The sequence below is a fragment of the Meira miltonrushii genome (genome assembly GCF_003144205.1).
Source record: "Meira miltonrushii strain MCA 3882 unplaced genomic scaffold FA14scaffold_1, whole genome shotgun sequence".
Lineage (NCBI taxonomy): Eukaryota > Fungi > Basidiomycota > Exobasidiomycetes > Exobasidiales > Brachybasidiaceae > Meira > Meira miltonrushii.
In genome coordinates, this window is record NW_020289943.1 from 2825607 (window position 1) to 2853472 (window position 27866).

A 27866-nucleotide genomic window follows, 5' to 3' on the forward strand; every position below is an offset into this window, starting at 1 on the left:
TCCATCAGTAAGGACAGTATATGTCAACGACGTATATAAATTTTCAAATAATCATCACAGTAAAATATTGATAACAATCTCGAAGCCACTTTTAAGGCATACACTTTCTAATGTATTATGGATTTTTGACGTGACAAGAATAAACAGAAGCCCGCGCTAAACAACTCTTCTAGCGTAAGAAGCTTTAATTTAATGTATTATCAAGCTTCAACAATTCTTCGCAAACCTCCATCACTGCACAAGAGAAGATCATGCTATGCTCATTAACGGCACGTCATGCTCTATATAGATGGCAAAGCAGTAGCAGGTTATGTGAAAGACTGAATGCGTCCACTACTCGAAATTTCTCACTAACAGCATGTAGGCTAACGTCAAAAGAGGAAAGTAAGATCGATCCGGCAAAACTCAAACCTGTCAAAGCACAACTTATCGGAAAGCCATACTACATCACCACTCCAATCTTTTACGTAAATGCGGTACCGCATATAGGACATTTACAAAGTATGGTATTGGCTGATGTGTTGGCCAAATGGAATCAATGGAGACATAAAGGTTGGTCACCTTCAAAAATCTTGGAAGCACCAGAAGTAAGGGAACAATCAAAATCATTGGAAGAAATTGAAAACCAGAACACAGGTACAGCAAAAGTAATATTTGCGACTGGAACAGACGAACATGGTGGAAAGATACAAAAAGCGGCGGAAAAGTTGGGCGAATCTCCAAGACAGCTTTGTGATCGGGTCAGTAAGCGATTCAATGATTTAGCAGATGCGGCGGGTGTTGAATATACCCGATTCATTCGGACGACTGATACGGATCATATAGAGACAGTAAAGACACTTTGGGATCAGCTGCTCCGGGACGGGTTCATATACAAAGGTACGCACAGTGGTTGGTACAGTGTTGTAGATGAAGCATTCTATACACAAACTCAAGTGAAACAGAGCGAAGAGGATAGCAAATTGATGGTATCGATAGAAACAGGCAATGTGGTGGAATGGACGGAAGAGGAGAACTTCAAATTTCGCCTGTCCCTCTTTGAAGAACCTATTCGGACATGGCTAAAGGGTCATTCGGCACGTATCGTCCCATATACACGCTATCAAGCGACATTGCAAGAATTGGATGAAGGCCTACAAGATTTGAGCATTTCTCGACCCAAGTCGCGACTACAATGGGGAATAGAGGTGCCCAACGATTCAGAACAGACAATGTACGTTTGGTTTGATGCATTGCTGAACTATGTTACCGTTTCTGGATATCCTTGGAACGGAGCAAAAGCGGGTGGAGAAGAGGTCTTGGGAAGTTGGCCGGCCGATACACAGATCGTAGGCAAGGATATCATTCGTTTCCATGCGATTTACTTTCCCGCTTTTCTCATGGCTCTTGGTCTTCCATTGCCACGTCAATTGGTCACACATGGTCATTGGACGGTAAACATGAGTAAGATGTCCAAATCAAAAGGAAATGCAGTGAATCCGTTCATTGCACTCAAAACTGTTGGCGTGGAAGAATTGCGTTTTTTCTTGACTCGAGTTGGTGGTAATCTGGGCAAGGATGTTAATTGGAATGATGAAACTCTTGTTGAATTTCGCAAAAAGCACTTGCAAAGCAATTACGGAAACCTCTTGTCTCGTGTCTTGGCACCCACGCTATTGCAAAGGCTTATTCCTGAAGGCAAAGATGAAGTGACAATCTCTGCACCAGAACTACTTCACCTCAAGGATCAAGAACATTTGCGACTTCTTTCGCCTTTAGCAGATACAGTTGATATCAATATGGCCCAATTCGAAATCAGCAAGGCACTAAGTGCAATTTTGCATATGCTTGAAAGCAGTCAGAGGCATTGGCATAGCATTGAACCTTGGAAGAAATCAATACGGGATGATGAAACAAATTTATGGCGAGCAGTTTATCTTACTATGGAATCTTTAAGAATCGCCGCTTTGCTCTCTAAATCGGTCATGCCAAACAAGATGAACGAAATGTTGGACCTTTTAGGTATTCCCAAAGATGAACGTTCATTCGAGCATGCCAAAGAACTACGTAAAGAAATCACTCTATGCCGATCTTCTAAGAAAGTGCAACCACTCTTTCCAGGCTTAAGTACAACGGCTAAAACAGTCGTCCAGAAGGGTGCGAAAGCGGCTAAGTTGTAACTTCACAACTCATACACACATTTGTACACTATCAACCATGTAAAATAAAGGAACAGTATTGTTTTCATTATAGACTTCCGTTGAGAGTATTCGGTACATGTTTTCAAAGGTTTACGAGCAAAAGGCAGATTTAGAGCCCATTTGCATGGGCGGGACCAACAACTTCTTGTTCCTCTAAGCGTACACCACGTTCTTGATCCAATTTAGTAGAAGCCGATTCGATAGAAGCAGGTAGAGGACCTTCCTTTTCTTCACGCCATCTTTCCAAAGCTTCGATAGTGATAATTTTGAGTGAATGTTGTTTTGCAAATGCAAAGCAAGCATCCCTAGAAGCTATTCCTCCTTGTTCGTCATTTGGGTCAACCAATTCACACAAAAGTGCTGCAGGTGGTAGATCGGCCGCTACACAAAGATCTACACTTGCTTCTGTATGACCTCTTCTCCTCCTTACACCACCTTCTGTATAGCGTAAAGGACATAAATGACCTGGACGACAAAAATCTTCTGGTTGGATAAGTCGATCGGGCGCTTCACCTTCATGAAAAGCGGCAGATGGATTTCCGTTTGCTGATGCTCCTCCGTTTGACTTGGTTTGAGTAACATGCTGACCTCTGGCTTCACGCCATGTTTGAGCAAGTTTTCTGCTGGTCAAAGCTCTATCATGCGCAGAGATTCCAGTCGTGGTTCCATATCTGTAATCCAAAGTGATCGTATAAGCTGTTTTATTCTTTTCCGTATTAACGGGAACCATCATTGGTAAATTGATTTGTTCGATCAATTTTGGATGTAAAGAAATACAAATGAAACCGCTCGTATGACGAATGAACCAAGCCATTTGTTCGGTTGTAATCTTATCTGCCGAACAAATTAAATCTCCTTCATTTTCTCGATTTTCATCATCTAGCACGATTACAAATTTTCCTTCTGAGATATCTTTGATTGCCGAATCGATTGAATCGAACTTTGGTCTTGATTGATCAGCTTGCAATCCCGCAGCTGACGTTGAAGCTTGAGCAGAAGGCGACATTTTTGTTTGTGTGTGGAAGTAGTGAAAGAAGTGATGAGAAGATTCGGATAAAATAAAAAGCATAAGCCTAGTCCACCTTTATCACCTTATAGCCGGTTAATGTGCGTCAGCAAAAGTGATTATTTTTTACTCTTCTTTCACTCCCCCTTCAATGAATGAATGTCTCATGCTGACTCCGCATTCACAGGCCGCCGCGCCTTCAAAGCGTAACGCGCGGGAAAAATCCGTCCGCGTAAGGCACAGACATTCCGGTTTAGCCGGCTCCCTCCAAAATTTATAGACCGTCGTCGTCACCAGCAATTTGAAGATTGGCTTTATATGTCAGAAATACGATGAATATCAAGCTGCTGCCATATGATGATGAAGATGTGTGCCTTGATAGCCTTTTGATTCGCTAAGGTCTTTATGTTTATTCAGACGGGATGAAATATAATATTGAATCTTTATTACTAAAAATGTTCAATTTAATGAAATTTGTTTCAATTTATCTTCAGAATCTTGAAAATTTGTCTTTTTATTCTTAGTTTCAAGCGTTCTGGTATTTTTGTCCTTCACAGTGAATGATTGTACAATGCAACCGATTTTCGACGGACTATTTTGGTGACGACAATGTATTCATTCTTATTATCCTATTTTTTAATTTTAGTAACGTTTGAAAAGTACTTCACATCAGCATGCAAACTACAGTAGCAAGTGCTTGACAGTCACACAGAAAGCATACATGGAAGAATAATGCATCAAAAAATGGCTTGAAACATCGACGATCATAATATTCAAAGATCTCCCGTCCGCTTAGGCCTTTTTCCACGGCTCTCGAACCTAGCTTATGCAGTTGAATATTCGCCTCAATGCCCGACACTATCGACAACTAATGCAGTCCCTCCATTCTGGAAGTATCTATCAAGTGTAGAAACAGCTTGAAAGCACTGGAATCACCTCTTATATCACTCTATAAAAATCTGCAGTCAACGGTAATAACAATTATTCTATGAATGCTTACAGAATACAATGATGACGATGTAAAGATATTTTTCGCGGTAAAGCTAACTTACTCATAAGCAAATTCATGGATGTTAACAGCACGTCCACTTGGATCACTAGCACAACCCCAGTCTCCACGTGGGATCCAACGGACGGCAGTACTTGCAGACGCTTTGGTAGGGAACCAAGATTCAAATACTTCTCTGATCCAATAAGCTTCTTTTGTATCAGGCGTTGATTCTGGATAACGTTCTTTTCTTTGTGCGAATTTGCGATCACTAATGTGTTTGTTGGCATATTCTTTCATGCCGTCAATCCAGCTATATCCAACACCATCGCTGAATTGTTCCTTTTGACGCCATAGAATGCTTTCGGGAAGATATGGCTTTGCATCTCCGGGTGGCGTGAGATCAAATGCTTTACGTAAAATGTACTTTTCCATTCGTGGTCTTCCATCTGCATCTTTTTCTTGTAATGATCCCTTGCTGAACATCTTGTCCTTTGCGTCCACGTTCATTGATGTTTCCAAGAATGACTTATCCAAGAATGGCACACGTGCTTCCAACCCCCATGCCATAGTACTCTTGTTTGCACGAAGACAATCGGCGGTGTGCAGAGCCTTAACACGTTTGACGCATTCTTGATGGAAGCTCTTTGCATCAGGAGCAGCATGGAAGTATAGATAACCACCAAAAATTTCATCTGATCCCTCACCACTCAAAACCATCTTGACACCCATTGCTTTGATCTTTCTGCTCAACAAGTACATTGGCGTTGAAGCACGAACTGTGGTGACATCGAATGTCTCCAAATGGTAAATAACGTCAGAAATGGCATCCAAACCTTCTTGAACTGTGAAAGTGTATTCGTGGTGAACGGTACCCAAATAGCGAGCTGCTTCACGAGCTGCCATCAAATCGGGCGATCCTTCCAAACCAATGGAGAAACTGTGTAATCTTGGCCAAGCAGCAAGTGTTTCTTGATCTTCATCATCATCCAATCCGACAGGCAATCCATCAGTGGGCCCGTTGGCAACTACTGCTTCCTTTCTCGCTCTTCTCTCTTCGTACCTTTGACGTTGTGCTTCTGCCACTTTGTTGGTCTCTCTTGCAGCAATGGTTGCAATCAAACTTGAGTCTAATCCACCAGATAATAAAACACCATATGGCACTTCAGACATCAATCTTTTACGAACGGCAGCTTCCAAGCTTTCCCGAATCGCTGTCAAATCAGCTTCTGTTGTTGGCAATTTAGCGCCTTCCTCATCTCCGTGCCACCATGTTGGTTGGTAGTATCTAACAGTTTCTTGACCTTCAGGCAAAGAGCTGTCGTATAGATGACCTGGTGGGAATCCGCGAATACGATCGCATTCTTCGTGAAGGGCTTTGAGTTCTGAACTGAAAAAGGTAGCTCCAGGGTATTTGTAGCTCCATCCTTGGTAGAAGGTTGTGATACCGATTGGGTCACGAGCGGCGATGCAGCGATGAGGAGAGACTGAAGTGTCCAACAAGACAAAAGAGAACATACCATCTAGCATCTTGACGAAATCGGATCCATGTTCTTTGTACAAATGAAGAATAACCTCGCAATCGGAGTGGGTTTTGAATTGAGCTTTTTGGTTCTTCAATCCTTTGCGTAATTGGCGGTGGTTGTAGATTTCTCCATTGACCGCCAAGATTAATTTTCCATCTGTAGATACCAAAGGTTGAGCACCTGTATCAACACCAACGATTGCCAAACGTTCGTGACATAAGATACTTCCACGATCTGCATCGTTTTCTTCTTCGTCAGTCGTTGCTCCGAGCATTTGAATATCTTCTGCTGGTGTATGTTTTGGGTTTGCGCGTGTAATTGGAGGCAAACTTTCTAATCTGCCATCACCTTCAGTTGCCACAACACAACCTGACCAATCTGGACCACGATGACGAATGCAACGAGACATGTTTAACATTCTTGGCCTATAAGCGGCCGCTTTGGGATGGTTAATGCATGCTAAAATACCACACATGATGGATCAAATAGATGATTGAATCCAAGTGAGGGTGTGAGTGATTATGATGGTAAGAAGGTTATCATCTTTCCCCAAACATATGCAAGCTTCTAATCTCCTTTCTATTATCTTCCCTTTTCTATTAGCCGAAGTGACTCTTATCGGCGTAAGACTAATTATACTCATAAGTTTCTTGACATTTTAGCGGCGCTGCGCCCCCAGCCCGCGTAAAGAATGTGAGGCTTGACTGCACTCTAGCAGTCTTGGCAGAAGGAAAGAGTGAGAATGCGAATTAAGCTAATTAGAGAAAGATCTTCTCATTTCTTCTCAAGCTTGAAAACACGCGCTCACGTGTGTCGGACAAGGGAAATTTTTTGGAAAAAGTGGATTAAGAAGAAGCAAGGAAGCCAACACGGCCAGAATGCCCAAAGAACGTATTATTCAACTGCCACCATACACCCTTTACTGTATACTAGGCCTGATGACGAGCACACTGTCACACTTTTGGCAGTTAGCCTCTTCATCAAAGGAAGATAGACTTGCATCAGCACATGCATTGGTAAAAGGATTGGCACCGGAGAATAACAATCGCGGCTCAATTCAAAAGGGAAAGCAACCTCTTTTCGAAGATGGCTTAGGCAAAAGAGAGGAAGATGTACCAGAGAATGTCACTGATGCTCAACTGGGACAAGCAGAATCTGCACTTGAGTCTACCGGAAATCCTGACTTGGTATATGCTATCAAAAGACTGACCAAAGGCTTAGCAAGTCACCGCGAAAGTGCTCGATTGGGATTCTCAGTTGCACTATGCGAACTATTTCAACGTACAAGATCAATAAGCACCCAACATGCAATCGATCTTATATTGGCATACTCTAAACCAGCACAAAAGATTAAAGGGCAGGAAGAAAGAGACATGCTCTTTGCACGATTGTTTGGTTTGCACGCTTTAGTACGCTCTGAAGTGCTTTGCGATTCTAGTGTTACGAATCAGGAAGACTTTCAACGTATAATAAGAATCTTGCATAATATCAGCAGCGGAAAGCATTGGCTACGTGAGAGTGGAACATCGGTGATCGTACAAGCTATTGAGCAGCTATCAAAAACCAACAATCCTCCCAGCTGGAAATCAAACGCATTGAAATGGCTGGTCGAGATTGTATGCAATGATGATCGTGTGACTGCAGATAGTGTTGCTCTCTTCATGACATTGAAACAGAATTCACCCGAGAGCTTTGCAAGTGCTCAAAGATTGCCACGCTTTGCTAATCAAGAGCTATTGTCTTCTGCTAATGTACCGATACTAGCAAGGATATTGCGAGATGCTCGTGGGGAGGACGCGAATGATGAAGAAGCAACACCATCCTATGCCTCGGGCAGTACGCAAGCACACTTTGTATGGGATATGATATTCAGTCAGTATGCTGACACTGCATCAGCCGGCGGTCAAAAAGCGCCGTTTGATGTGATGTATCGTATTCTGGTCGATGATAACCTGTTCGCCGTAACCTCTTCGCACCAAAAGAAAGCGTGGGGCTTCCAATTGATACAAAGAGCTGCTCGTATTGTTGATCAATCTTACGTTTCCGACATTTTCATGCCTAATTTGATGCGAACGCTGCTCAACCAACTCAGTGCAAAAGATCCAATCCTACAAAAAGCTGCTCAAAGAGCATGTATTGGCCTGCAACAAGCGGTGAAAGAACGGCCTTCGATTGCGTATGATGTGGTGTTGCGACTTACAGATCCAAGTGTCAATTACCGGTTCGATTCGGTCACCAATACCAAGACAGTAGAAACAATTCTGCGTTCCACCCCAAGCGATGACGTCCGTAGATACGCTGATCGGCTGATCTTATCGGCATGTCATGAACAATCTAATGGAAAGCGAGCTTCCATCCTCGATTCTCTGTTGATCCTAGTACGCAACGCGCAGATCGACACAGATGATGCATGCATCGAGAACATTTTGACATTTTTTGCTGCTCATGGATTGTTCACGATGAAGAAAGCATTAGAGAAAGCACCATCAAGTAGAGCCAGCCTGACGATTGCACCTGTTTCTGAAGGCTTCTCTTCGTCCGTCCAAAGCTCCTGCCGATCACGATTCTTATCGTGTCTTTCTGATTTACATGCGGCCTCGGCGTCTGTTCAGCAGAATAGGGAGGATGTTGACTGGATTTCGCGAGGTAACGAGATTATTATTGCTTTGGACAAAGATTCTCAACATTTCACCCGTCTACCCAAGACTCAACACGAAATCTTGGGCAAAGTAGAGAAGACTCTCAAGAGCTTACGATCTGGCAGCGAAAAGGCAGAAGGCAGCAAGAAAGATCGCTACCAATCCTATTCAACTTTACTATTGGCTTCTAGTATTTACGCACAAGCCGCACTACAGCAAGAGGAAGAGGTGAATGAACTTATTGAGCCGATGCTCGAATGCGCGAATCAGCTATTGACAAACAAGAAAGCGGTATCAAGTAAGAGCGATGCAGATAGTCCTGGACCAATGGAATTGTTTATAGATTGTCTGTCAAATGCTTTGCAGCAACCAACAGCATTCTTGCGAAGTATTGCAACTCAAGCTTTCGACGCATTCGCAGAGGATATGACTCAATCATCCGTGCGACTTCTGATCGAGCAACTTGGGTTCAATCAAGGTAACAATGGCGAAGAGGGCGTAGAAGAAGATAAGAATGAAGGCGAAGAAGAGGATGATGTCATGTCGGATTCTGTTTCCGATACTTCCGCCACGAGCACTTCATCAGAGGTTGACGATGAAGATGTAGATGCAGAGTTTGCCAAGAAGATCAGAGAGGCATTACAGTCGGGCGGAATTGCTGATAAGGAAGAAAGGAGCGAAGGGGAAGATGCAGAGGACGACGATGACGATGAGAGTGATTCATCGTCTGTCTCTATGGAAGACTTTGATGATGAACAAATGATTCTGATGGACGACAAATTGGCAGATATTTTCCGTCAAAAGTATGCAACACGCAAACAAGAAGATGAAGCAAGAAAAGAAGAGGCAACCTTTCACGTTCGTATTATCGACCTTTTGGATCACTTTGCCTTACGTCAGGGTGACAATGCATTATGTGTCGAAATGGTATTGCCTTTGTTCACGATTGCATTTGAGAAAGACAAAGCTCTTGGTCAATTGAGACAAAAAGCAACCACTGTACTCCGCAAGACTTTATTGAAAGGGGGTAGTAGTGGTAGTGGAAATAAGCTGAACGTTGTAGGAACGTCTTCGATGCAAAGCGCTCTTGATTCTTTGGATGCAGTTCACAAGATGGCAGCCACTAATTTGACATCTGATCAAATGAGTTTAGCCAATGCTTGCAATCTTTATTTGACGAAGAGCTGCTCACCGCCAGATCAAGACGTGCCCGAGAAAGTTCGTTCCATTTATGTGGCAACTTTGAATGATTTCCTCGAAAGAAAGAATAACAACCTCAAGCCTTCTTTCTTGATCGATGCATTTTCACGATTCCCACATTTGGCTTTCTCATTACGAGATGAATTATTGCAAGCCGCAAGTGGTGAACAGAGTTCGAGTCAAAATGCCTTTAGACAAGTTCAGGTGATGGAAATGTTGCGTGTCTGCATTGCAAATCTCATTGGTCAATTGCAACAACAGCAAAACCTCAGTGAAGGAATTACCGTGCAAGGTATTCAAAAGCTATTACAGAATCTAGCAGAATTGACTTTCCGTCGTGTCAAACACGATCAACATCGAATCAAGGAAGTCTTGAAAAGTGCTTTGCCTTATGTCCGTCTAACACGTAAACTTGTTGAGCAAGTCAAGCAAAAGACTGGAAAAGAAGCAGAGGCAGAAATACAAGAAATTTGGCCAAAAAGTGAAATCCAATCGGCTATGGAAGCTCTCAACACGACAAATATTATGCCAAATTCGGCAAGTTTGCAAGGTTTATTGAAACAAATGTTAGCATTGACAACGGTTGATGAGAAGAAAGACGGAAAGAGGAAGAAGGGAGAAGATGATAGCACTCTCGATCAATCAAAGTCTAGTACCAAGGGAAAGAAGAAAGCCAAAAAAGTCGATTGATTGATGATAAAAAAGCACATGTACATTAAGCATCTTGCGTTGATAATTTAAACATAATCTTTCACATCGATGTGATCATAGGTAGAGTTGAGTAATCACCACTTTTCAAATCACGCTTTGACCGCTAAATTAAGACGTAAATGAATATTAAGCTTTCATTAAGGTGAGATGGCGGCCTGTCACAAAATTAATAAGGAGGTCTGAGCCAGTCTTAGCTTCCTTCTAAAATTAGAGTTTTCTCTTTCATTTTTCTCTTTCTCGTTTATGAAGGAATTCGCATATTTTCTCAAGATGAAGAATTGTACTAATTTGAGAAGAGCCTATGCATAAATTGCAACTAAAGGAAGGGCCTTGCATCAAAAGGATGAAAGTGGAATCACGTGAGAAGCATGTTTGATTCTTCTTTTTCTCCCCGATCAGTGATCTTTTGCAGAATGTCACATTTTTAAGTTGACATGAGAGGTCTTATCCCAACTTTATTCAGATTGGAATATTCTCAAGCAGCAGAGAGATACGGCAGGAGCACTACAGTACACATGTATGTATGCAAGATGCACAATATCCCTATAATAACATTACACAGTCTAACTGCCTATGCGCGCTGAGCAGTGTCTGGACCGGTTTGAACTTTGTCTGCATAAAGAGGCTGTTTTATTCTTCTTTAATAGAACTGTTTTTTGAGTGGTGCAATTAAGAAAGTCTAATTGTTGTTGTACGCGTGGGTGGATGTGTGTGATATGCCTGTGTATGTAGGCGGTAAAGGCACTTTTTAGAAATTACCAACAGCAGCAGTTGCCGAATAGGTAATGTATAACACACGCGCTCCTACTCCGATCATCAACTTCAACATTGCTCACGCGCCTGCCCGTTTGCCCCGCCTGTGCTGTCTCTCTCTGTTTGTCTGTCTCGCGTATTGTGTTGTAACATATTCATACGCACGCTTGGCCTTTTTGTAGCGGATCTGCGAAGCACACAGTGCCCAGAAACTGCAAAGTCACAATCACTTTCCATTATTTTCACCCGTACTCATAAACAATATTGCATTTCTCTCTTCATCTGATCATCATTCTTACCTTTCCGGCTTCTTTTATCTCCCTTTTGCTTTCCTTTTTTTCGTCTTTCTTTCCTCCTTCATACCTTCGCCATTTATCACGCGCTTACCCCTACAGGACTTCCTCCTCTATCTCAAATTTCAAAGCAAGGCGGTACTCCGCCCTCTGCTCTCGGCTTCGATTTATAGAACAAAAGAGTACCCAAAAAGATACAGTAAAGGTGTTGGCATCCAATACACTTTTCTCAATCAGATCAACAACATTCCCTTTCCATCAAAACCAGGAGCAGGAACAGGCACAACATAAAAAAGATCATCGACGATCATATCTGAACACACAAAAACGCTATTCAATTACGTATACCTCTTTCTACAAACATTTAAAGTTTAGACGACTCAGCTTTCAATTCATCATCAACTTTTCGAACTCCCACTTTCACCTTTACAACGCCCATCAAAAAGCAATCTTGAACGGATTCGTCAGATATACCAATCACATACAACATGTCTTCCTCGCATACAGCCCATAGCTCAGGCTCAAACGTCGTTGGCGTTCATTATCGCGTTGGCAAAAAGATCGGAGAAGGATCATTTGGTGTGATTTTTGAAGGTACAAATTTGCTCAACAGTCAAACGGTAGCCATCAAATTCGAACCTCGCAAGAGTGACGCACCTCAATTGCGAGACGAATACAGAACATACAAAATCCTAGCAGGATGTCCAGGTGTACCACAAGTATACTACTTTGGTCAAGAAGGACTGCATAATATCCTCGTTATCGATCTATTGGGACCAAGTTTGGAAGACCTGTTTGATATGTGTGGAAGGAAGTTTAGCATCAAGACTGTCGTCATGACAGCCAAACAAATGATCACACGAGTTCAAACGATTCACGAAAAGAATCTGATCTATAGAGATATCAAACCTGATAATTTTTTGATCGGAAGACCAATGACAAAAGCTGCAAACACCATTCACGTTGTCGACTTTGGTATGGCAAAACAATATCGTGATCCAAAGACTAAACAACATATTCCTTATCGTGAACGCAAGAGTTTGAGTGGAACTGCACGATACATGTCCATCAACACTCACTTGGGTCGTGAACAATCAAGACGTGATGATTTGGAGGCTTTGGGACATGTGTTTATGTACTTTTTGCGTGGTGGCCTACCATGGCAAGGATTAAAAGCTGCAACAAACAAGCAAAAGTACGAAAAGATCGGGGAGAAGAAACAAAGCACACCAATCAAAGAACTTTGCGAAGGATTCCCAGAAGAATTTGGAATCTATCTCAATTACGTGCGCAAGCTTGGATTTGAGGAAACACCTGACTATGACTTTTTGCGTGAATTGTTGAGCAAAGCACTACACGGTGAAGTGGACGACGGTGTTTATGATTGGATGATGTTAAACAACGGTAAAGGTTGGGAAGCAGGAACGCATCGTGATCGCGATCGTCATCGTGATATGCGCGCATCACAAGTCCCACAAAATGCACAACAAGCAACCGCCGGACGTAATGAATCCAAACAAGCACGTAAATCTGGTGTACCACAACAATCTGGAGGTGATGGAACAGCGCAAAACGGACGTGCAGCTCAACTAAGGGCGGAACATCATCAATTCAGTCAAAGTGCATCAGGATATGGCGGTGTTGGACAGGCATCAAATGTTGCCGTTCATGATGCACCAGGAGTGAATTCGACCCCAAATGGTAACTCACGCGAACAAAGTCATCACAACGCACTTTCGCCGAGCAATGTCAACGTTAATAGCTCTGGCGGTATTGAAGGAGGAAGAAGATTGGACGATCGTGGACCGGTCGCTGGAGGCATGGGTAACGGAGAAGGACATCCGGCTGAAAGACTTTCGTTTGGACAGAAGCTTGTTCGAGTTTTGACATGTCGTTGTGCTTGATCAAGATTTTGACGTTTATGATCAACGCATAGCAATTTACTCGATAAAACTTGCTCTTCAATTGTGTTCCTTTCTTTTTCTTCCTTTCTCTTTCTTTCCATCAGTTATCCCTCTCACCCATCATTCTTTCATCATCAATGAAGTCAATCTCTTCATCTCGTAAAACTCATGGTTTTCCTAACGTCATTTTCCCTTTCTTTCTCTTGTGTTCGAGCAATAATATACATTATCATTAACCTAAGGCCGTTGTGTGTGTGTGTTTGAAGATGACCATTCGGAAGATTATCCTTAGTGCGCGTTAGATAGGCACATCGCCAGTCTCCAGACTCGGAAGTAGTGATTGGTAAGCAACGCATTTCCGCTTAAAAAGATTAAATGCACGAACCAATTTGAAGGATGATCATTCATTCTTACCCTTCATCCCGCCGTTTAACAAAGATGAAAGTGTTGGTCGTTGGTGGAAATGGATTTCTCGGTTCAGCAATCGTGAAACAAGCACTTTCACGAAAATGGAATGTGGTCAGTATAAGTAGAAGAGGTGATGCTTTCAAAACGCCTGCAGGTCATCATCCCGGTTGGACTTCATCAAAATTGGTCGAATGGCGTTCGGCTGATGCTTTAAAACCACAATCGTATGAAACAATTTTAAAAGAATGCGATGCTGCAATAAGTACAACGGGTATCTTGTTAGAATCTTCTTATAAACAAACCGCTTCCGATGCAAATGGCGGTGGGGCTCTTGGAATATTGCAAGGGTTGGCAAAGGGTTGGGGACTGATGGCCGGTCAGAGCGATTCGGCTTCTTCAAGTCCTGGACCGAGCTACGATACTGTGAATAGGGATACCGCAATCGCTGTTGGTCGTACATTTAGTGCAACAAGATCAGCTACTTCGAAAGCTGATGACAATCCTTTCATCTACGTCTCAGCCGAGGATATCTTCAGACCAATCATTTCGCAACGCTACATCGAAAGTAAAAGGGAAGCAGAAGATGCTTTGACACAAATTGCTCTACAAGACAATAAAATGAGGCCTGTATTCTTGCGACCTGGACTTATGTATCATCCTCAATCAAGACCTTTATCGACATTACCGGCAGCAGCCTTGGATCTAAGCAGTTGGCTGCATCACAAACATATTCAGAGTGGAATACCTTTGCCGACTTTGGCTGCTTTGTTGAACGCATTCCCGGCCGCAGACCTGAGCGCTCTGTCAAGATTGGTCACTCTACAGCCATTGCATGTCGATACTGTTGCAAAAGCAGCATGTGAAGCAGTCTTGAATCCAACAGTACGTGGTGCGGTAGGAACACAAGGATTGCAAGATCTAGCAGGTTTCCGCAGCAAAGACCGTACGCCCACTTCAGGCTTAGGATCCAGTCGTGCATGGCCATCACAACAAATGCAAGCAAAGAGCGGAAGTAGTGGAGTAAGGATGTTCTCCACATCAGCTTCTCGACAAAGCCGCTCTTCGTCCTCTTCCAGCAACAATGATACAAAGAATTCGTCGAACTTGATGCCAATCTCTGCTATTGTCGCTATTGTTGCAACTTTGTACGGTTTACAATACTATGGCAAGCCATTATTCAACGAAGTTGCTTCCTTAACACAGCAAGAGCAAATGCGTATCAGATCAAAATCGCAAGGTGTATATGCTTGGGGTTCAAATCGTTATAATGTGGTTGCACCTGATACACCCTTGACAACGTTTATCAAATCGCCTAGATCGATCCCATACTTTGATGGCATGGCATTGCGAGATCTCCAAATGGAGGAACGACATGCAGTTGCGGTAGATGCAAACGGTGACATTTTGCAATGGGGATTGGGATTCTTTGATGCTTCTCTAGAAAATATCAACCGTGAAGAGAACCTTGATGATGTTCCACTTGCCAGAAGACGGGAGAAGGAAAAAGCAAATGAATTGATGCCCAAAGGCTCATTGGGAGCTCAACCAACATCACCGGTCCGTACTTTGAAAGGCAAGAATATCGTCAAGATTGCTGCCTCTGACGAAAAGATCTATGCTCTTTCTGGAAAGGGTAAAGTGTATGTGTTCTCTTCTGTTCAAGCACGACAATGGCCCGGCAAGCGCCCTGGATGGTCAGCAAATCCCTTTACATTGTTCGGAACATTTGATCAGACGGAAATTGATCATGAGGTGTTGAATGCCACACCTGCAGCTAAACTAGCAAGCGGTGAACGAATTGTTGATATCCAAGCAGGATCTCACCACCTTTTATCATTGAGTAATAAAGGCAGAACGTTTAGCACTCCAATCGATCACAATGGAAATGTGTACGGACAACTTGGCTTGCGCAGAGTATTGTTGGGAAACAAGAAAGCTTACCGAGAAGTACTCATGGAACCAAAGATGTTAACAGAAGCTGAACAACCTACAATTTTCCATCAAGGTCAAGTGTTACCTGCTTGGGCATTACCGCCAGGCATGGAAGATAAATCAAAGACCAAAAAGCCAGTCACAGGTCCGGAAAATCGTGGTATCTTTATTCGTGACAAATCAAAAGAAGATAAAGTGATTGAAGTTTTCCCTGATGCAAATGGTGTTTTGCCTGGAGTAGGTGTGCCATCTTTTACGTCCAGCAAAGATATTAGACCATTTGCAGATATTCGATTCTGTCTTGCCCTTCACGAAATTCCTACTTTGCGTGATGTTCGTGTTGCACAAATTGCAACCGGTTCAGATCATTCAGTCGTACGAACGACACAAGGAAAAGTATTGGGATGGGGACGTCAAACACACGGACAAACTGGAATGGGTGCACAAATTGCATTAGAGGCAATCCCAGTTCCAACCGAGATCGTTTTATCGAAAGCATTCCCAAATTCAAGCGTTGATATTCATTGTACAAACATTTCTGCCGGTGCTGATAATACCTTTTTCACAATGTCAAGACGTGAACCTGGATCGATTGGAACAGGAATCAAAGTTGATCTTTTGGCTGTGGGGAAAGGTCAATGGGGTACACTGGGAAACGCAATGTGGAATCAAGTAACAGTTGTTCCTGCAAGAGTGAAAACTGTCAGCAGTTTATTGGAATTCAGTGAAGTTACTCAACAAACCCATCCTGTTCCGATTCATACAGTTTCCGTTGGTAAACCTGGAAGTGTTGCTGTTGTATTGGATACTGTTGAAAAAGAAGGTCATCAAGCATTCGGAAGGGATGTAATGGTTTTCGGACATAACGCCGCTTTCCAATTAGGTACAGGAAAAAGATCCAATCTTGCTGTACCACAACATATGCAACCTTTACCACCTCCAACAGAAGCATATGGTGCTGCAACACCTCCACCATTGCCACTTTATCCCAACGAAACTGCTCGATTAAAAGAAGCAGATATCAATTCCGGCGTTTTGACTCATATGCCTCATCATCGTTTGCAATTAGCCAGTCAAACAAAGACTGATACACTTTGTGCGCCAAAAGAGGTAGGCAAAGAAGGTAAAAAGAAGAAGAAAGTCAATATCGAAGAAACAATCACAACTGGAGCAGTCAGTATGGCCATCTTTTGGCAATTGCAAGATTAGTGAATGTTCTAAATATTTGCACACAATCATTTCACTCTGGAATAAATATCATTTCTCTTGTATCATCAACTCACCGTAATTATTGCTATGCTTTCTAACATTTCAAACGACAGAAGTTCAGGTGTTTTATTTAACCTTTGTCATTATTCTAAGATTTCTGTTTTGCTTTTATTGTACATTGTGTTACGGGAAGAATTTGTATCTATCTAGTATTTACCATTCGAGAAAATTCTCGCTCGGTTGCATGAATGATTGATGATTTTTAGTGGTGGCGGTGGTGGTGCTCAATTGTGCACCTCCAGAATAATTGACAGCGCGGTTGGTGTAATGCTGAGCGAAGGCATCCTCCAACTCATCATCTTCAGCACTGCTGCCACAGCTACTTTCATCTTCATCTTCTACCAGTGAGGGTAGCGATGCGGATGAATTTGCAGAGGTAGGCGGAGAATTATGCTCCAAAGAGAGGCTTTCGATGCTTGATCCGATGGAAGAGACGCTTTGCTCTTCTCCATCTTCCATTTCTTCATCGGAAGGATGAATACGTTGAATGTATGAGCGTGGTTTGCTCTCATCAATGCTTACTTCATCCAACAAGTCATCGAACCATGTATGCTCATCCTTGACGACAGAGGTGACGCTGACACGAACTCCATCTTCGATAACATGACCGTGACGTGCTAGCATTGCTTCATCGTCATCGTCGCTTGTGTCGTCATCTTCGTCTTCGTCCTCGGTAGCATCTTCATATTCATCATCTTCGTTGATGGTATTGTGGAGAGTTTGAGCTTGTTCAGTTTCGACATCGTAATCGTAATCGGTCACTTGAACACGAACGGGAGCAGATGATCTTGCATGACTGACTTGCTCAACCTTGTCTGTGTTTGCATTCATATCGCCATAGAACAGCTCAGCATCAGCTTGAGATAAGCCTGACCTCTTTCGATCGATCTTTTGACGTCTTTGAGCATCTTGTGTGATGGCTTCTGTTCTACGCATGGCATTGCGTATCAATATTGTGCGTCGCAACGCTTCGCCTTCATAGAAGTCGAGCATGTTGACTGATTGCAGAGTTGCTTGCTTGTGGGTTTAGCAACAACAAAGTAGGTGGTGGTGGAAGGTGGTAGTGTTTCTTTAAAAGTATGTCTTGTTCCTTTGCTGGAATCAACGATCGTGAAATTTGTCAAAAAGAAGAAGCGTTGAAGAGCTCAAGAGCATAGTACGTTTTGGAAGGAAGAAAGGGAACCGATAACTCGCTCAGCTTGAGTGAATTTTGTTTTTGAGAGGCTGGAGGTGTACGCAAGTGTATAACTCCAAAGAAAGTGGGAATGATTGGTCTTGAAAAGCGATCAAAGCTGTGCGTATGTTCCGCTAAAGAAGTGATGTATGAAGGCTTAAGCAACAAGAAATGATGTCTAGCCTTTTTGCACGGGCTCGTGTTTGATGTAAAGTAAGAAGTGTTTAAAGGGCCCGATCTGAAACGGGAAAAGGCTTGTATGATTTGGGGTGCTGTTGCGTAAATGCAAAATTGAAGAATGCTTCTTGTGACCTTATGGTTGAGTGATTGTGATGAGAACGTGCACGCACGGATGTTTAATAAACTTCACAGGATTACGTAGATTTGGCGGAGGCGTAGAATAATATTTCCGATAAATTGACTTTCGATCTTGATGAATGCGTTTGAATGATCGAAGGGTAATGCAATGTGAAGAGGGAGAACAAATCACGTTGAGTGGTGATGGTGTGGTGCGGTGATGATGATCTTTGGATTGATGATGTCTTTATATCATTTTTTATAACTTGTCCCTTATCAGTTACTCATCCTGTGTCATATTTTTCCTGCATGGCGTTTTTATCCTAGTCATTCACGCAATAAGGTGGAGCGAAGACGCGTTTAAAGCCGAAGAATTGTTGCAATCAATCACTCGAGTCATTTTTGGGGGGGTGGGGCATGCTTATTCAATTGCACCCTATCCTTAGCGTAAGCCTTTTTTTGCTGTTGTGTACCCTCTTGTCATCCATAAAGTCCGAAAAAGCGCTGCGTAGGGCTGCCTTTTCGGAACCTTGTTTTACTCAGCCTTATCGGCAAAGGAATCAATCTCTGGCCCAGTGTGTGTTGTATACGTGCATGCTGAGCGTGGCGTGTACACATACAATAAGTGAGCCCTATCTTTTACGCACGCATTTAGCCCGTACACTCTCTACGCCCAGCATTTTTGCAACATAAGAGAAGCCGTCGATGGCGTGATTGATCGAGTAGGATTTCGTGCTTTGAAGCAGTGCTTTGCCGTACATAGGCTATGCTATGCCTTGATGTACACCCTATCTCATTCTTACAGCCGCCTGCTTGGCACAACGGATATCCGATTGATGTGATGGATTATGTACATACATCAGATGACAACATTCCTCTTTTTGCGTGACCCTATATGTAAGAATATGTATGAATTATACATGCTGATCATACGATCGATCATCAAAGAGGGGATCAGATGCTATCCCCGTGATCACTATAGAAATGCCGTTTTATGTATATGATGCCAGCAATGCGGTACAAAGCGTCATCGCTTGCTAAGAATAGAACATGAATTGGATCATCGCTTTTTATCAGATATGCGTTATCAAGTTACTGTTCAAATTGCAATCAGAGAAATACGTGTTTCCACATTCTACATACATTCTAGAGTAGTGATTATGTGTGTGTGATTTATGAGACAGAGAGCAAGAGAGGTGTATATATGATCGTGATGAAACCAAACATGGCATCACAAATGTGCAAGTCAAAAGGTGGCAGTGCATATAATGGTACAAATACAGAAAAAAAAGAATGATTGAGAGACGAAACAAAGAAGACAACGATCTCAAAAGTCTTCATCAACGGTAAATCCGTGATTGTTACGAACAGTCGGTCCGTTTGCTTCTTTGCTTTCCGATTCATCTTCTTCACGTAGAGCCACACCCATCTTGGAGTATTCGGCAACCTTTTTCTCAAAGAAATTTGTCTTTCCGGTCAAAGAGATATTCTCCATCCAATCGAATGGGTTGGTTGCATTGTATGCTTTTTCGTTGCCCAAAGCCACCAATAAACGATCAGCACAGAATTCAATGTATTGACACATCAACTTTGAGTTCATTCCGATCAAGTTGCATGGCAAAGCATCAGTCAAGAAACTTTGTTCGATTGCTACTGCTTCTGTGATGATTCTGTTGACTGTGTCTGGATGAGCACGTTTACGCAAGTGGCTGAACAATAAGCATGCGAAATCGGTGTGTAAACCTTCATCTCTGCTGATCAATTCGTTAGAGAATGTCAAACCAGGCATCAATCCACGCTTCTTGAGCCAGAAGATACTTGCGAATGAACCACTGAAGAAGATACCTTCAACAGCAGCAAAGGCTACCAAACGTTCAGCAAAGGTAGCACGCTTGTCAGAGATCCACTTGAGTGCCCAATCTGCCTTTGTCTTGACGACTGGAATTGTTTCAATGGCATCAAACAAGAATTCACGTTGTGCAGGGTCACGGATGTATGTATCGATCAACAAAGAGTAAGTTTCTGAGTGGATGTTTTCCATCATGATTTGGAATCCATAGAAACATCTTGCTTCTGCTGCTTGAACTTCACCGCTGAATCTTTCGACCAAGTTTTCGTTGACGATACCATCAGAAGCGGCAAAGAAAGCCAAGACATGAGAGATGAAATGACGTTCGTTGTCGTTCAATTTGTTGTCCCAATCGTGCAAATCTTTTGACAAATCAATCTCTTCTGCAGTCCAGAAGGATGCTTCTGCCTTTTTGTACATTTGCCAGATCTGTATTAGTGTGAAAAGGGTGGATGGATGTGTGTTAGTAGATGTGATGGTGACAAAAGATGATCATCCGCATAACTCACCTCGTGGTAACGGATGGGGAACAAGACAAAACGACGAGAGCTTTCTACGAGAAGTGGTTCTTCCTCTTCGGGTAGATCAACCTCTCCTACGAATTTGCCGTACATGCCATCGTCATCTTCTTCTTGGATGACTTGCTTGCCGTTTGCACCTTTGATGGGAGTGGCTTTGTTCATATCCACTTTGGCCAAATCGGCGGCTACCTTCTTTGAAGGTGTTTCAGGGATTGGTGTTGCAGCAACTGTAGACATTGTGATGTGTTAGAATGAATGTTCTCGTGTGTGTGAGAGATGGTGATGATGATGATGAGCAAGAGTCTAGTAGGATAGAGTATGCTCGATGGTGGTGATGATGATGATGATGTTCTTGGTGTGGCAACGTTTACTAAACGATGATGACCTGAAGTTGTGATGGAAGAAAGTTCAACAGAAGTGAAAAGATGGAAAAGATGAAGGAAGAAGGGGAACAATGTTCAACACAGAAAGAGATCAACTCTTTATATGTTTCATTCCCGTGTTGTATGTGTAAAAGGTAGACGTGTTTAAAACACGCCGCGTCTATTTTGCTTCTCTGCTTACACGAGAGAGAGAGAGAGAGCGTGGTGGAGATGAAAAAAAAGAAAGAGGGAAATTGGACGCGAATCACGCGCTTTAACACGCACAATTTATCCAAGACGCGTTTGAGTACGTGCACAAGAAGCGGCGGGTAGAATTGCAAGGTAACCTTCCCGGGATTTGGGATGCGCTGGAGCACTTAACACGTTCATTTAATATCGCGTACGAACAACACTTTCTCGTTGCATTCCAACTTTTGCGCGTCGCGACACGTATTCCACAATTCTCCTCGTGCCAAAGCAGCAACAACAAGGAGGTAAGCCAAAGATCGAAAACTACATCCGATCTTCCTGATCGAGAATTTAGTGCAAGGTCATCGATCGGATATGCAAGATCATCAGCGATAGGCTGATTGCATACAAGTACATATATCTAGTTAACGACTTCACACAATCAGACAAAGAGTTGAGGGAGATATGTACAGGCTACCAGGCCCATACACAAAAGTATACATTCCGATTCCAATTTCCAAATGAAGCGTCAAGTGTCCCTATCAAAGGTGACTATAAACGTTGATGGAAGTACAATGCAAAAGAAGAGACAATGATAAGGAACGGAAGACCATCTACTCCATACCAGGTATCATCGGCAGCAAAGTCGATGTAAAGTACGGAAACCTGTCCGTAGTCAATCAACTGCGCATGATGGTGACCTGAATGGAAAAGGAGATCAAAGGGTGAAGATGAAACCGATGGGTGACGAGGAATAGTACAGGTGATGAAATGGTGACATGAGATAGAGATCCTTCTATAAAACAAGAACATACTCAAATGTTGATACTGAGGCTTTCTAGGTAAAACGCCAATCGAAGTACCATCACTCGCTGTATGACCTCAAATTTAGTTGACGAATCCCCATTCAATGTCAATTTCACCTGTAGACAAAGCTGCCATAGATTCAAACAAGCCTTGTGAGAAGTCGACACTGTATTGCGAAACGCATGTTGGGCATTCATCAGCAACAGTGGCAGTGGCGGTCTTCTTGTTGGCTTTGTTCATAATCTTAATTTGCTTTCCACAATGTGCTCCATTTGCATATTCAGCTGTTTGCAAAGCGACAATAAAGTCGGAATCTTTATGAACGGCACCGCATGCTCCGGCAACACCGTTTTGCATGAAGTAAGTACCTTTACCCGTGAAAAGTTGAGCAATACCAGACAAAATACCCGAAATACCGGATGAACCAGAGCTTCCGCTTGAACCATCGCTACCACTCTTTTGTTGATTGGAATTGTTGTTGCTTGCTGTGCTCTTTGATTGTGGCTTAGAGTCTGATGAACCAGAGTTGTCGCTGCTCTTGGCGCTGGGACTAGGAGCACTAGGGGCACTCGAGCTGGGACTAGGAGCACTAGGGGCACTAGAGCTGCTGCTAGAGCTGCCAGAACTACCAGAGTTACCAGAGTTGTCTGAGCTACTTGAACCGCCTGAGCTTCCTTGATCTTCATCATCGCAATCTTCATCATCATCTTCGTTACCGGATCCTTCATCATCATCACAGTCTTCGTCATCACCAGAGCCACCTGATCCGCTTGAGCCAGAAGAGTTTCCTGAATCACCTGAGCTAGAGCCAGAAGAGTTGTTGTCACTGCTTGCTGCAGAGTAACTCTTTGAATTGTCAGCGGCTTTTTGATCATTATTAGAAGATGATTGAGCTGATTGATTTTGTTGGCTATCAGTCTGCTTGTCATCCTGTTTTGGAGTGGCTTGAGGGCTTGCAGATGACGAAGAGCTTGATGATTGCGAAGACGAAACGATTGGGTGATTGTGATGATGGTGAGTTGGGCTTGAAGTAGCAGAGGAGCTTGATGAACTTGATGATTGCGAAGACGAAACGATTGGGTGATCGTGATGATGGTGAGTTGAGCTTGAAGTAGCAGAAGAGCTCCATGAACTTGATGAGCTTGATGATTGCGATGCCGAAACGGTTGGGTGACCGTGATGGTGGGTCCAACTTGAAGTAGCAGAAGAACCTGAACTGGATGAAGCAGGAGCGGAAGAAGAGGAAGATGAATGAACGACTGGATGGTTGTGTTGGCTGTTGTCGGTATCCTTCTGACTTGCATCTTGGCTACCATTGTCTTGGTTTTGATTGTTGGAGCTTTGTTGCTTCTTTTGGACGGAGGGGTGCTTGTTGTCGCTCTTGCTGGAATCATTGCTTCCGCTGTCCTTTTGACTAGCATCTTGGCTACCGTTGTCTTGGTTTTGGTTGTTGGAACTTTGCTGTTTGTTTTGAACGCTAGGATGTTGGTTGTCATTGGTTTGTTGTTGCTTGTTCCATGAATCGTGCTGTTGGTAATTGTTGTTGTTGTTGTTGTTGTTTTGTTGGTTGTTGTTATTGTTATTGTTGTTGTCTTGTCCAGTGACAGCACCGACAATATTTGAAACGGCATCAGTAGCACCTTTCACGGTGTCTTTAACCCAGTTGCCTGCATTAGATCCTGAAGATCCAGAAGATCCAGAAGAAGAATCTTTTGAGCCATTGTCAGAAGATTGTTGTTGTTGGTTTTGGTTGTCAGATGAGCCTTGGTTGCTTTGATTGCTACCTTGGTTTGCATCTTGACTGCCACTTTGATCGTCACTACCGCTAGCATTACGACGGCTTCGTTCGGAACGACGAAGCATACGACGATGGTTGTGCATGTGACCTACCATGCTCACATCACGCGCAGCGTGAGAGTGAGCAATGTTGGCATTGCTGATACCAGCATCGGCTACAACGTTGCTTGGTGCAACAGAAGCCATTCCGAGGGCCAAGACGAACAAGAGAGAGAATTTAGCTGAGATTTTAGCCATTTTTGATGATTGTTGATTTGGAAGAAGAGGGGAAATGTGTGTGCTATAGATGTCTGCTTGTGAGAAGGAGTGTTACAGATGAATTGATGAATGAATCGCTGGGATGTTGATTGATTGTTGTTGAGAGTGAGTGAACCGTCTTTATTTTTTCGTTGTACTTTGGAATCTCGTCTAGAGAAAAAAAGAAACGTAATCTGCACAGCAGAAAGTTGGGAAAGAGATCCTGGATTAGAGGGGGAGATAGAAGTGGTGATGGTGAAGAGAAGAGGTTTAAGATTTATTGGAGAGATATGTTCAATGGCCCATTTTTGGATCTGATGCCCTTTGTTTCTTATTCATTGCCAGCATGGTTGTATATAATTTGGCAAAGCGGGACTGTAGTTTTGCGGAAAGAGAGATTAAATCGAATTCATTCTTTACCGATGAGTGATTGTGTGCCTGATGCAGATTTAAAAAAAGAAGGGCGCGTTCATTTTCAATCGAGAATAAATAAAGAGGGACTAAAACTGCCGTACACTAACCTGTCCTCTATTGCCCTTTGTTTGGAATAGCTATTTATACACGCACTTGCATTAAATCATAAGCTAAAATAGGGTTGCATTTCAATACAATCACCAGTTATTTGCCGGCCGGTGGGAAGTTAGAAGTAAGCATAGCCTGACCTTTTCGCTTAATTCTTTCTTGATCCAATTCGATCGAGTTGACAAATGACACTGACATGATTGTTTTCTCTCTTTGGGAGAAGACCCCAATTGAAGGAGTTGATCCTTGCAGAGTAAGTGGCTGTATTATAAAATGTGTTGGCAGTGCCGTGCAGGAAAAAGAATACATACACTGCAATAGCATACAGGGGTGTGTGTGTGTGTGTTTTCATGAGGACCCCCTTACTTGCATAAATGACAAAACGGCGCAATTGCGTGAACGCGCTATTGATTGATGTTGTTCTTGTTTGCATATGCGGCCAAGAAGCCATACATTTGCACAACACCGGCACAAACAGAAAGACGGCATATATTGTATAGCAAACATATCACATCAACCATGCCAAAAGAGGTGCACCCTATCTCACTTTTGAGTGCGCTCAATGTCACGTGTTGATGCCAGACGAAAGATGAAAGCAACCTTGACATCTAGCTGACTAAGCATATGCATTCATCGCACGGACGCGCTGTCTGTCCTTCAAAAAATAAAGTTGACAACGTGGAGTTACACTTAAGCCTCTCTCTGTCCTGTCACATCCTCCTATCCTATAGTAAGAACCTCAATGGATGGAATCTAGTCAATAAGATTGCCTGCTTTTTTCATCAAGATGGCAACAACAACATCTCACAACAAGAAATCAAGTGCTGTTAAACGAATTCTATCAGAAGCACGAGAATTGAAAGAAGCAACGTCAGAATATACTGCATATCCACTAGACGATAATATCTTTGAGTGGCACTTCACGCTTCGTGGACCATCACAATCGGAATTTGAAGAAGGATACTATCATGGAAGGATCTTGTTGCCCGTCGAATATCCATTTCGTCCACCTGATGTGATGATCTTGACCCCAAACGGAAGATGGGAACTAAACAAAAAGATTTGTTTGACATTCACAGGATTCCATGAAGAAATGTGGCAGCCTGCCTGGGGTATCCGAACGGCTTTGATAGGAGTACAAGCGTTCATGTCTGCAAGAGCAGAAGCAGCAGTGGGAATCGGAAGCTTGGATTATCCAATCGCAGAAAGGGAAAGGCTGGCAAAATTATCCGGTGATTGGAAATGCCCTGTATGTGATACGATCAATCGAGAAACACTGCCAAGTGCAGAGAGTGCTTCACGCATACATGAAGATTTGCCGGATGGGCTGACTATCGATCCGAATGGAGGAAACAAGAAAGAAAAGGAGGCAGAGCCTGGATCCTCTTCTGTGACAGCATCGAATGAACCGATCGCTGTACCAGCTATTGTAACGGAGGAAGTACAAGCACATCCAGATCAGAGTTCCTTCGAAGGAAGTAGAGGTCCGTCGAATGATATGCTCGAGAACATCATCCGCTCAAGGCTAGAAGCAGCAACATTGCAACCTTCAATCTCTTCTAGCCAAGTTTCAACGCCCGGGCTATCTACCCCACCACAGCCTGGACAAAATGAAAGAAGTCATGCAGGTCTTCCGAATCAAGATGATTTCTCCAGAAATGACAAAGGTAAAGGGCGTGAGAGGCCAACTGAAGCAAGTGAGTCATATGCGGATCAAGGCACACAAGACGAACAGCCGACAGCATCAAACACATCTGCACCACCTCTTTCATTTCAACGACCTTCCTTACTGTCGATACCATCTATGAATCGTCAAAACAGTCAGCCTTTACCACTGCCCACTCCCAGAACAGCGGCAGCTCGATTAGCATTCCGAGCAGGAGCAAGTTCAGCTGAAGCGTCTGCACAAAGATTAGCTGCGTTGGATCGAGCTATTGTTACTGTGATTTGTTTATTGGCTGCTTTGATCTTGCGTAGAATTCTGAATGCATGGTCGTAAGGTATACCCGTTCCCTTTCCTCAAATCTTTTCGCTCCTCATGCTCAATTGTATTCTATCATAATCACTAATATTTTCCCATTTGTATCAATTCCAATCAGATCAAGTTATGCATGACCGGTAATCTCCCTGAGAGAGTGAGTGTAAAGCCCGGCGGAAGAGTGTGTTTTCGCTCACTAATGTGCTGATACAAACAGAAAAGTGAGGGATCGATGTTATTCATTGGAGAGAGAGTGATTCAAAGATAGGTTTATATACATTTCAGAAAAGGAAGCACTCAGGGGTAATTGCCGTAACGGCAGAGGACTGAGCGTGATACCATATGGTCAATGACATTATGATGATGGTGATGAGGACCCTGATAGGATCAGTGTGACTTTATCGAGTGTCACTGCTTACATAATCACAAGAGTCATCACTCTAGCCAACGATTTGCTTAGAGCCGTGTACGTCCGTTGTTTGCGCTGCGCATAGCGTGAAGGGAAAAGAGAGTGTGAAAGTGCATCAATTCGGCTCATGCGATTTCTCTCTTTCTCTGCCCCCCCCCAAAAAGGTGCCAAATTACCGCACGCCAATAAAGATAAAATGAATGCGTCTCTGTCTGTCTGTGCCTGCACTGCAAACCTCCGCTTCGATCAGAAGACCGACGTGCATTCATTCGTTATCATTGCACACCATCATCTTTGCTTCCATACAATCTTGCTCGCTTTTTTGCCCGTAGCACTTTGATCTCAAGCTCAACTGAGCGAACCATCTGTGGATAACATCCACTCACTTCAATCTTTTCAATCTTTTCGTACGAATGACGTAGCGTTCCTGTGTGGAGCTTCGGAGCCGCTTGGGTAAAAAATTTTCGATCCGCCTTTTTTAATTGACTAAGCGAAACGAGTCACTGGTCAGTGGTCACAGGCTTACTTATACATCTAGCCAATGGACATGGCACAACCTTCAAATTCACATCCATCCGGTCAGCCAATGCCGCGTATGACAGATTCAATGACTCCTTCACAAGCAGGTCCAGGTCCTTCTTCTTTTAAATTGGCAGCTTTATCTGCTCAATCTTATCATTTGGACAGTCCGCCTTTCACCGGAACGGCAGGTCCACTTGGTGAAGTGAATCCAATGAATCATGGTGAAGTAATTGATCGTTCAAGCCCAAATGCACAATTGACAGAAGATGATAATCGAACACATAAACATACACAATCACAAACATCTTCAATCACCGATCATAGCATCGCTTCTTCTTCCGTGCAAGGTGCAGACGATAATGCAGAAAGGACACCATTTGCAGGAGCATCTAC

At 43.1% G+C, this 27866-nt stretch overlaps 11 protein-coding genes across 11 annotated transcripts; 6 read left to right on the forward strand and 5 right to left on the reverse strand.

Moving 5' to 3' along the window:
* Nucleotides 1-251: 251 nt before the first annotated feature.
* Nucleotides 252-2159, forward strand: FA14DRAFT_166767 (uncharacterized protein; the record flags this gene model as incomplete). Its single annotated transcript, XM_025500042.1, has 3 exons — nt 252-384; nt 421-587; nt 630-2159. 3 exons carry the CDS (start codon nt 252-254, stop codon nt 2157-2159), a joined length of 1830 nt encoding a protein of 609 aa, XP_025357983.1.
* A 39-nt stretch (nt 2160-2198) lies between these two features.
* FA14DRAFT_166768 (putative RIB3-3,4-dihydroxy-2-butanone 4-phosphate synthase) lies at nt 2199-3433 on the reverse strand (the record flags this gene model as incomplete). Its single annotated transcript, XM_025500043.1, has 3 exons — nt 2199-2663; nt 2781-3120; nt 3398-3433. The coding sequence occupies 3 exons, from the start codon at nt 3431-3433 to the stop codon at nt 2290-2292; spliced, it is 750 nt and encodes a 249-aa protein (XP_025357984.1). The 3' UTR covers nt 2199-2289.
* Nucleotides 3434-4145: 712 nt separating this feature from the next.
* Nucleotides 4146-6175, reverse strand: FA14DRAFT_142161 (glutamine-hydrolyzing asparagine synthase; the record flags this gene model as incomplete). Its single annotated transcript, XM_025497166.1, has 2 exons — nt 4146-5946; nt 6049-6175. The coding sequence occupies 2 exons, from the start codon at nt 6173-6175 to the stop codon at nt 4235-4237; spliced, it is 1839 nt and encodes a 612-aa protein (XP_025357985.1). The 3' UTR covers nt 4146-4234.
* Nucleotides 6176-6608: 433 nt separating this feature from the next.
* On the forward strand, nt 6609-10292 carry FA14DRAFT_130502 (uncharacterized protein). The gene has a single exon (XM_025496910.1). The coding sequence runs from the start codon at nt 6639-6641 to the stop codon at nt 10227-10229; it is 3591 nt and encodes a 1196-aa protein (XP_025357986.1). The 5' UTR covers nt 6609-6638; the 3' UTR covers nt 10230-10292.
* Nucleotides 10293-11512: 1220 nt separating this feature from the next.
* Nucleotides 11513-13444, forward strand: FA14DRAFT_17450 (putative casein kinase I). Its single transcript, XM_025500542.1, has one exon. The coding sequence runs from the start codon at nt 11785-11787 to the stop codon at nt 13198-13200; it is 1416 nt and encodes a 471-aa protein (XP_025357987.1). The 5' UTR covers nt 11513-11784; the 3' UTR covers nt 13201-13444.
* A 152-nt stretch (nt 13445-13596) lies between these two features.
* On the forward strand, nt 13597-14547 carry FA14DRAFT_119896 (NAD(P)-binding protein; the record flags this gene model as incomplete). The annotated part of the gene is made up of 1 exon (XM_025496379.1): nt 13597-14547. A coding segment is annotated over one exon (951 nt), but the record flags the coding sequence as incomplete, so codon positions are not given.
* Nucleotides 14548-14715: 168 nt separating this feature from the next.
* Nucleotides 14716-16749, forward strand: FA14DRAFT_118245 (RCC1/BLIP-II; the record flags this gene model as incomplete). Its single annotated transcript, XM_025496277.1, has 2 exons — nt 14716-15685; nt 15779-16749. 2 exons carry the CDS (start codon nt 14716-14718, stop codon nt 16747-16749), a joined length of 1941 nt encoding a protein of 646 aa, XP_025357989.1.
* A 213-nt stretch (nt 16750-16962) lies between these two features.
* Nucleotides 16963-17802, reverse strand: FA14DRAFT_153048 (uncharacterized protein; the record flags this gene model as incomplete). The annotated part of the gene is made up of 1 exon (XM_025497571.1): nt 16963-17802. One exon carries the CDS (start codon nt 17800-17802, stop codon nt 16963-16965), a length of 840 nt encoding a protein of 279 aa, XP_025357990.1.
* A 1552-nt stretch (nt 17803-19354) lies between these two features.
* Nucleotides 19355-20854, reverse strand: FA14DRAFT_130511 (ribonucleotide reductase small subunit). Its single transcript, XM_025496911.1, has 2 exons — nt 20639-20854; nt 19355-20558 (listed from the first exon to the last, which is right to left on the reverse strand). Exons 1-2 carry the CDS (start codon nt 20810-20812, stop codon nt 19608-19610), a joined length of 1125 nt encoding a protein of 374 aa, XP_025357991.1. The 5' UTR covers nt 20813-20854; the 3' UTR covers nt 19355-19607.
* Nucleotides 20855-22089: 1235 nt separating this feature from the next.
* Nucleotides 22090-22407, reverse strand: FA14DRAFT_119740 (barwin-like endoglucanase; the record flags this gene model as incomplete). Its single annotated transcript, XM_025496369.1, has 1 exon — nt 22090-22407. A coding segment is annotated over one exon (318 nt), but the record flags the coding sequence as incomplete, so codon positions are not given.
* A 2944-nt stretch (nt 22408-25351) lies between these two features.
* Nucleotides 25352-25900, forward strand: FA14DRAFT_108308 (UBC-like protein; the record flags this gene model as incomplete). Its single annotated transcript, XM_025495835.1, has 1 exon — nt 25352-25900. A coding segment is annotated over one exon (549 nt), but the record flags the coding sequence as incomplete, so codon positions are not given.
* Nucleotides 25901-27866: the final 1966 nt, after the last annotated feature.